This window comes from Brassica oleracea, chromosome C2 (assembly GCF_000695525.1).
Source record: "Brassica oleracea var. oleracea cultivar TO1000 chromosome C2, BOL, whole genome shotgun sequence".
Taxonomy (NCBI): domain Eukaryota; kingdom Viridiplantae; phylum Streptophyta; class Magnoliopsida; order Brassicales; family Brassicaceae; genus Brassica; species Brassica oleracea.
Genome location: NC_027749.1, coordinates 43,491,970 through 43,500,970, shown reverse-complemented (window position 1 = coordinate 43,500,970; position 9,001 = coordinate 43,491,970). Strand labels below are relative to the sequence as shown.

Here is a 9,001-nt window from a genome sequence, read left to right as displayed (position 1 = left end):
AGCTTTAAACCAAATTTCACCAAGTTTTATGGCTACCGCCGGACCCGGAACACCTCACAAGATTAAAGAAAGTACAAGATTTTATCCATACTTCAAGGTACATTTTTTAATATTTTAACCATGGTTGAGTTATTATTTTCTATATATCATAATTTTACTCTATGTTAGGATTGTGTCGGAGCTATCGATGGTACACATATATTTGCAATGGTGCAAAAAAAAGATGCAGCTCCTTTCCGCAACAGAAAAGGTGATATATCCCAAAATGTGTTGGCTGCATGTAATTTTGATCTTGAATTCATATACGTACTTAGTGGATGGGAAGGTTCAGCTCATGATTCAAAGATATTAAATGATGCTTTAACAAGGAACACTAATCGACTACCAGTTCCAGAAGGTACACATATATATATATATATATATATATATATATATATATTGTAAATCATACATATTTTTTCCAGATAATTAACTACTTTATTGTTTAATATCAGGAAAATTTTATCTAGTTGACTGCGGTTTGCAAATCGTCGAAACTTCTTAGCTCCATATCGAGGTGTTCGATACCATCTACAAGAGTTTTCTGGTCAGGATTCTACTCCTCAGAATGATAAAGAGTTGTTTAATCATCGTCATGCTTCCTTGAGGAATGTTATCGAGAGAATTTTTGGTATATTCAAATCTCGGTTTCTAATTTTTAAATCTGCACCCCCTTTTCCTTACAAGACACAAACAGAGATCGTACTTGCGTGTGTTGGGTTACATAATTTTCTTCGAAAGTTTTGTAGAACAGATAATTTTCCTGAATAAAAAGACTCTGAGGATGTAGAAGATGTTGAAGAAGTTAATAACAATGATGAAGAAATTCTTGTAACTCAGGATCAGCAAAGAGAACATGCCAATCAAGTGAGAGCCACAATAGCAACAGATATATGGAGAGATTTTATAAACGTATGATATACGAATGTGTTTTACTTTTTATATACTTTGTTTTATTATAAAGCTGAATTTATTGCAAATCTATTTGATTGATTTTAATAATCCATTTATTTTGATTCTGAATTCCGTATGTTTGATTTCGAAATCTATATGTTTGATTTAAAAATCAACGGATTTCTTAAATACTAGAAGAATTCTTAAATCCATTAAAATCATAGAACCAATAATCCCTACTTAAATTTTTGATCAAAAAGTAAGAAGTATTAGATTAATACAAGGTAATGGCAGTTTGGTAAATACACGAATTTGCGCCAGATAACCCACAGTAGACATGCGTCCAATGTTGGCCGTTGAAAGCTCAATTATAAATCAACGGTGTATATGAGTTCTAATAAAGTTGTAGACAAATACCTCAAAAGAAGAGGAATAGCAAAAGGCTGCCTTTGGAAATCTTGAATGTAGTTGAGCGGTTAGTGGTCGTTTGAGTGATAACATAATTTAAACGCTTTTATTTTAGTGATTAGTTAATTTACCATATTAAATTTTTAAAAAATAAAGATGTGAAACTTTAGTTGTGGTATAGCAGCTTCACAATCAAAGCATAATTGGACCAACGGTTAAAAAAAAACACCAAATGTCAGGAAAATCATGGTGTTATATATTATGTATTTTAAAAATACTTTTGTAAGAAAATTAAAATTTAAGAACTGAAGACTGCAAATTCTGCAAAAGACATTACAGCAACGAAGTTTATCAGCTTTTTGAGGAAGCTAATTTTTTAGACATTTTATTTATGAGTGAAGTATGAATTAAATTATATTTTCTCTGTAAAAATGTTTTGACCACATTGGAAATAGTGATTATGGTTCTTAACTTCATAAATGTATATAGAAATATTACTCCAAAAGATCACGGTGTTAATGACTAGGCTCCAGACAGCAAATCATAGTAGGTATCGTTAGTCGCAACGCAGCATTGGAAAAGATACGATTGATAATATTTTAAATGATGTGCATGCTTTTATGCGATAGGTGTCAATTATTCTCGAATTTGGAGACCCAACCGCGCTGGTTTTCCGAATGTACGAATACTGAAATTTGATAATATGCTGCTGAATGATACTAACAATCTATTTATTTTGTCAAAAATAATCGTAGTACTATCAATTTATCCGAGCCTAAAATTTGTAAGTTCTCTTATCAGTATATAACTTTTTGTTTGACATAATATTGTATTATGTTTATGCAAGTTCTCGTATACGAAACTGATATATACTATATTGGAAGCTTGCATGATAATTTCTGGGTATTACTGGTCAATGTTTAGAGTAAAAACAATTAAGAAGGAAAAATTACAGTAAGCTAAACGAAAATTTGGTACGAGTAAAAATTTGTCCTCTTCTTTTATTTCTAAGTGGAAAAAACATTACACATGCATTCAAACAAATATGAAGCAAAACAAGAGTTCTTAACTTTTTACTAAACAATCTTTTTGACTTGGAAGGATAAGGGATCCAAATTACAAAAAAATCATCCCACTTTATTTGTTACCTCTAATTTAGAAGTTCTAAAGATGCATTCCACTCTCACAAAATAGAGAACATATGCTTTCTCAAAAAGAAAATAGAGAACATATACAACTTTTTTTTATTTCGTTAAGTGAAACTATCAGTGTTTCTTATCAGAAAATTGACATAAATAACTTTGGACCATGATTAACCTCAGTGTCTTAACTGCAGTTTTTACTTTCGGATAAGATACGGTTCTTAATTTTTCTTAGATTTTAACTAAGAAAAGCTAAGAACTGTCTCTTAAATAAAAGATATAAGAACCGTCTTTTAACCAAAAAATGTATATAAAAAAAAAATATCAAATCATGAGTTAAAAACCTGGACTAAGAAACTAGGGTTAATCATGCCTTTAACACATTATTGTTTTCACCTAAAATAAAATGATAATATGTCTTGCTATTAAAGAGGGAGAGAAAAAAGTAGAGATGGCCCATAAAGATACTAAAGGAAGAAAGGTGCAGAAGAAGAGCCACACGCGTCCAAAGTTCTAACCACCAAAACCGCCTGCAAGTCTCCCACCCATGTGCTTTCTATTCCTCCAAAATTCATTTATGCGAGCGAGTCTCGTGACTTTATTTCAAAAGCTTGCATGCGATTTTGGAGGAAAAAAACCACCACAAAAAAAAAACTCTGCAGATATCATCACAAGAAAGAAAAGAATCCTGTCATTTTTCTTGTTGCTTTAGGTTGAGAATCGCGAACCTTTGTAAAAATCAAGTATTGGTAAAAAAAAAGTTGTAGTGTCAAAATTTTATTTTTAAACTTAGTTGGAGAACAAAAAAAAGTCTCCAAGTGGTGCCCATATGTAAATGTCGCAAAATGAACTAAGTAGTGCACTAGTGGAACGAATGTAACTAACATTAACTAACTATGTAAGTAGATACAGTAACTATAAGTTTTTAATTTCACAATTGAAATATTTTAAAAGCAACCTTTTAAATATTTGTAACAATTTTTTTTTTATTGTTTATATAATTAAGAGAAGAACCTAGGAAGAAAGTCACGGTCAATAAGGTTAAAGCATTACCGGTAAAAAGAAGAGAGAAGGCCATTAAAGCAGTAAATGAAGGGTCAAACATTCTATAAATTCAGCTCCAACCATCGACCTTCTTCTTCACTCCCATCAAAGCAGCTATCTCTCTCCTGCACATTCCATTTTCTCACTTCTCCAAAAAGCTCTGCATTTTCTCTAACAGAATGTTCATGTAAACATCTCTCTCTCATCCAGCTGTTTTTCTTACAACTTGCTAGTAATGTCTTGGGTACTAATTTTGTTTGGCAATTGTCCAACCGCAGGAGAAGGATGGGTCTTTTGGGGATTTTCCTGTTGGGTTTTGCTGCAATGGCATCATCTGTTCATGGATACGATGCTGGGTGGGTCAACGCGCATGCAACTTTCTATGGTGGAAGTGATGCTTCAGGAACAATGGGTAAGTGTGTCAACAAAATTACCTTCTCTCCAAAAAAATCATTTCAACGTTTTTAAATGAAATGTCTCTGTTGTCACCAGGTGGAGCTTGTGGGTACGGTAACCTCTACAGCCAAGGATACGGGACCAACACGGCCGCGTTAAGTACCGCGCTGTTCAACAACGGGCTTAGCTGCGGCGCGTGTTTCGAGATCCGATGCCAGAGCGACGGCGCGTGGTGTCTACCTGGCGCTATTGTGGTTACGGCCACGAACTTCTGCCCTCCCAACAACGCTCTGCCTAATACCGCAGGTGGTTGGTGTAACCCTCCACTACACCACTTTGATCTCTCTCAGCCTATCTTCCAACGCATTGCTCATTACAAAGCTGGTGTTGTCCCTGTTTCTTACCGAAGGTAACACCATTTTTAAACTTAATTTGATATATTTTTATATTTCTTCTAATGGGTATTTATAATTTTGATGTGTACCTCTGTTTCTGTTTAAAAGTTCCAAACTTTATGCAATTTAATATCTGGTCTTCCTAAATTATGTTATTTATGTTGCATGTTATCTAATTGTATTTTTTTTATCTGTAGGGTTCCGTGTAAGAGAAGGGGAGGCATAAGATTCACAATCAATGGCCACTCTTACTTTAATCTTGTCTTGGTTACCAATGTTGGTGGCGCAGGAGATGTTCACTCCGTTGCGGTCAAAGGTTCAAGAACTAGGTGGCAGCAAATGTCAAGGAACTGGGGGCAAAACTGGCAAAGCAACAATCTTTTGAATGGTCAAGCTTTGTCCTTTAAGGTTACTGCTAGTGATGGTCGAATCGTCGTCTCTAACAACGTTGCTCCTGCTAGTTGGTCCTTCGGACAAACTTTCACCGGCCGTCAGTTCCGTTGAAGTTGTGTCAAGTTCGGTTTACATAGTTTAGGGTTTGTGGTAGTATCGAGGAGAGAGAGAGAGAAAAGAGGGTTTATGGCTTTTTAGGGTTTTAATTTGAGAGCCATTAAACCTTTTTCAACTCTGAGGGTAAAATGGAGAAAATGGCTTATTTTAAGAGCTCTTTTAGTCATTTTATGGGTTAGGGTTTATAGTAAGTGAGTATCTATCTAGTAGAGTGGTGTGTGCATCTTTTAGCAAAGGGACCTCTATGTTTCACCAATGGTTTCCTTTGTTTTATCACTTTTTATTGTCTTATTTTTCAAGCTTCTGTCTTTTGTTTTAAACCGGTTAAAAAGCAGAAGCGGGTAGGGCAGAGATGGTAATTCACCACCCGCCATGTGTTTTCTTTCTTTCTTTTGAGTCGTTTTTATGTTATGAAATTGAAATGCTGTGTATTATCAGCTTGATAAATGTTTTCTTAACCGAGTATGAACTTTCATGTGTTTCGTGTGATTTTATTGTTCAGTAGTTTTCCTTTGAAGAACAGAACTCTTGAACTTAATTGACTCTAGAAAGTATGGCGTATGTTGAAAATTATAGGTGAGAGAATCAATATCGTTCCAAAAGCAAAGAAAATGAAATCAAACGCACATGTGGTTGTAACCTTCTAAATAATCCTACAAAACTCTTACAAACTTAAACTTGTGTAGTTTTATCCGTTTAGTTGATCATACGACATTAGTAACGATTACAGTTTAGTTTAAACCATTTATATGTTGTAAATATGTATAGAAATATTGAAAATTTAACAAAGGTGACCCAACAAATCTGATAAACATGAAACAAAAAAAAACTAAAACCATGTTTTAGTATTTTTAGAAAACCTAATGGCGTGGAGAGTTCTTCAATAATTTTCATGTACTATGATAAATTTGTGTTGTTATGTATGAAATGATAGGTGGAGGATGCTGAAAAGCTGTATTCCATATTCGAGTTTTTAACATTTAAAGCTAAAGAGACATCTCACAGCTTCTGCTTTGTCTCCTTTCTCAATCTGTCCGTTTCATTTCCAAGCTTTTTCTTCTTTGTGTTGCATTTACATCATGACAATAGTATTATAGAGAAGAGAGACAAGAGAATCTGCACGTCTCTATTTGTCAGAATCTTCACCGGAGACTTTCTTTGTTTTCTTTTAATATTGGCATTTAATAGTTTGGCCAATCTCGTTCTCATCATATGCCCATCACTACTATTTTTGAGAAGATTTAATGATACCTACATTATTTTTAAGAAGATTTAATATTCATCACATTAAAGTGACTGTGATTTAAAATTCAAAATCACAGTAAAATGACTGAATCTTTGCTCTTCAAGTATATTAAAAAACGAAATTTAGTTTCAAATATTAGTATAAAATGAAATAGTTGTACATGTATAATAAATTGTTGTTTCAAAAAAAAAACTAACTAGTACAAATAAATTTGGAATAGTTGGCAAAAACATAACAAACTGTCAGAAAATTCAATAGCCTCCGAGTCGCAGTTTTTGAGCTCCTCTGTTTAAAGTATAGAAACATCAAACATTGTAAACTTGATCGATACGTCGCTGTCTCGAGTCTCGTGTTGTACAGTTAAACGCGTCTACGTTTTGTCTTGTGCCCATCAACGGCGTTAAGATGTCCACGTCGTTAATACGTTTCGGTCATCAGAGAGTCTGTACAGAACTATATCAATTCTCCCCCCGTCCGATCTCTCTTCGAGTTTGAGGCCACACGTTGTAAAACAGAGTTACAAAGTAGCTAAGTACAGAACAAAAGAAAATTGGTCGAGTGTATCAATAATATCATCACCACATATATGTTCTACTTATAAATCGTATCGTGGATGTCCATAACCGGCCCGGTCCGGCCCGGTCCATAACCGGCTCGGTCCGGCCCGGTCCATAACCGGCTTATACCTAGAGAGAGACGGCTGCGCCCTAGAGAGAGAGAGACGGTGGTGGGAGAGAGATAAACTCTGGTTTCCCTTTTTCTTATTAGTTTATGATTTGTACTCTTTCCATATTTTGTATTTCCTTTCTCTAGTCTTTCCATTATTTTATAACGGTGTAATTCCCTACATATAAAGGGCTCCTTATGTTTATGAATAAGATATAAACATACAGATTCTATTCTCTTGTTTTATACCCAAGGCGTTCCCGATCTCAGCACGCGACCTCATTCCGTTCCTCAGCTCGCGATTTCAGCCTGTTCGCGAGACACGATCTCAGCCTGCTCGACGCGACCCGATACCGTTCGATAGCCAACACGTTCACGACCCGATAGCTGCTTGCTCCCGTTCGTGACTCGTCTCAGCTTCAATCCGTTCGCGACAGACAGCAACCCGTTCGCGACCCGACAGCAACGATCAGCTCGCGTTCTTCTCTATTCGGTGGTCCATTCAACCCGACTTGAGGTTTAGGTAAAACTAAAACCTAAGCACCAAACCCTAAGGCAATAGATCCAATCCCTAATAACCTAAATTGAATCTTATTGCTTGATTAAAATCAAAACCCTAATTCCTTAAAGCCTAGCCGCATGCATACCATGCAAACCCTAATCGAAATTTGATTTGATTACTTATGTGATTGAATGTTTTGAATCTGATTATCATCACATAAAACCGATTGCTAGGATTGATTAATCTCATACTTGAATTTGGTTGATTGAATTGATGAACTAATTGAATGTCATCTTGAGATAGAAATCGCCTAAGTTGATTAGTTCTCATCTTGTTTAAAACTTGAAATCGACCGACTTGTTCATATTGAAACCTTAATTGCATTAATCTCATTGAATATGATCGTTAGGTTGATAGTAACTAAACCCCTTGATGCATCGCTTGATTGTTTTATTGAAACTTAGAATCGTTCTTGCTAAGATGAATAACCGATTGCATTAAGATCATATAGAAACTGATTGCTAAGATTGTTCATACCCTTGGCCGTGCGGCTTGCCTTGCATTATGCATGTTCGGATTGTTTGGCCGTGCGGCTTGTTAGCATATCATGCATGCATAATCATATGAATTAAATGCATCATATTCGTTTGGTCGTGTGACCAATTTGCATTATATATCTGATTGTCTTGTATGCATTATCAGAACATTATAAATCCTAAGAATGAAATATATGATTTCAGATGTTGAAAATCAACAACTTGGATTTTGCTGCCTATCTTTCTGGAGATAATTACTTGCAATTCTTGCTCGCTGAGCAGAACAATGAACTGTTGATGAGAAAAAGTGAATTGAGACCTCCTGGAACAAACCCATTACCTGAGGCACATGCGGCCGTAGAGGATAAGAAAGAGTCGAACCATGTCCAGAGTGATAGCCAACACAGCCGTGGTCGTGGAAAATGGCATGGACGTGGTGATCGAGGCCGAAACTCGTTTGGTCGAGGCCGAGACAACCCATATAGCCGTGGCCAAAAAAACTCTTATGGTGGCTGTGGTCATGGCCGAGGCCGTGGTACATCATTTAAACCACAAACTCGACCAAATCCGTGTGCCATAGATGTGGTATGGATAATCATTGGGCAAAGATATGTAGGACTCCCAAACATCTCGTTGACCTCTACCAAGAGAGTTTGAAAGAGAAGAATCCTGAAGCTCATATGACTTATCAAGATGGTGAAGATGATTTCAATCATGAACAAGACGATCTCATGAAGTATGAAACGTCTGATTGTTTAAAAGAATGAAGTTGAATTCGACATCTATGTTTTTGTGTTCTTTGCTTTGTGTTTTCTATGTTTTGATTGCTTTGAACTTATTTTATTAATGAATGAAAGTTTTTGACATAAAAGTCTATAAAGTCTCATAAAGGGCTACAGTCAGGCTAATATCATGTTGCCTAAGGGTATGCATCTAGAGATATCTGATGCATTGTATTCACCCAGCTCTAAGAGAAGCCTATTGAGCTTTAAAGACATTCGAATGAATGGCTTTCATATTGAGATTAAGGGCGAAGGAAACAAAGAGTTCATTCAGATCATAGAGATTGACCAAGGCTATAAGAAAGTCGTAGAGTCTATACATGCGCTCTCTACTAGCCTTTTACTATGCTAAGGTCGGAATGATAGAGACCAATGCTGGTGAGTTCACGTCCCAAGCGTTTAATGATTACTGTATGTCCATGGGGGTAAGTGTGGAACACT

General features: G+C 35.7%; 2 protein-coding genes across 2 annotated transcripts; both read left to right on the top strand.

Annotated features, from left to right (window-relative positions):
• The first annotated feature begins 28 nt into the window (after positions 1-28).
• Positions 29-957, top strand: LOC106324315. The gene is made up of 3 exons (XM_013762305.1): positions 29-97; positions 169-397; positions 815-957. Exons 1-3 carry the CDS (start codon positions 29-31, stop codon positions 955-957), a joined length of 441 nt encoding a protein of 146 aa, XP_013617759.1.
• A 2,650-nt stretch (positions 958-3,607) lies between these two features.
• On the top strand, positions 3,608-5,317 carry LOC106321640 (expansin-A15). The gene is made up of 4 exons (XM_013759885.1): positions 3,608-3,714; positions 3,806-3,939; positions 4,020-4,332; positions 4,516-5,317. The coding sequence occupies exons 1-4, from the start codon at positions 3,707-3,709 to the stop codon at positions 4,820-4,822; spliced, it is 762 nt and encodes a 253-aa protein (XP_013615339.1). The 5' UTR covers positions 3,608-3,706; the 3' UTR covers positions 4,823-5,317.
• The last annotated feature ends 3,684 nt before the right edge of the window (positions 5,318-9,001 follow it).

Excerpts from the sequence above, each read along its gene's own strand:
- LOC106324315 (XM_013762305.1), top strand. The coding sequence starts at position 29 with ATGGCTACCGCCGGACCCGGAACACCTCACAAGATTAAAGAAAGTACA. Across the intron at positions 98-168 it reads GATTTTATCCATACTTCAAG|GATTGTGTCGGAGCTATCGA; the intron begins GTACATTTTTTA and ends ACTCTATGTTAG. Across the intron at positions 398-814 it reads TCGACTACCAGTTCCAGAAG|ACTCTGAGGATGTAGAAGAT; the intron begins GTACACATATAT and ends CTGAATAAAAAG.
- LOC106321640 (XM_013759885.1), top strand. Across the intron at positions 3,940-4,019 it reads TGATGCTTCAGGAACAATGG|GTGGAGCTTGTGGGTACGGT; the intron begins GTAAGTGTGTCA and ends TGTTGTCACCAG. Across the intron at positions 4,333-4,515 it reads GTCCCTGTTTCTTACCGAAG|GGTTCCGTGTAAGAGAAGGG; the intron begins GTAACACCATTT and ends TTTTATCTGTAG.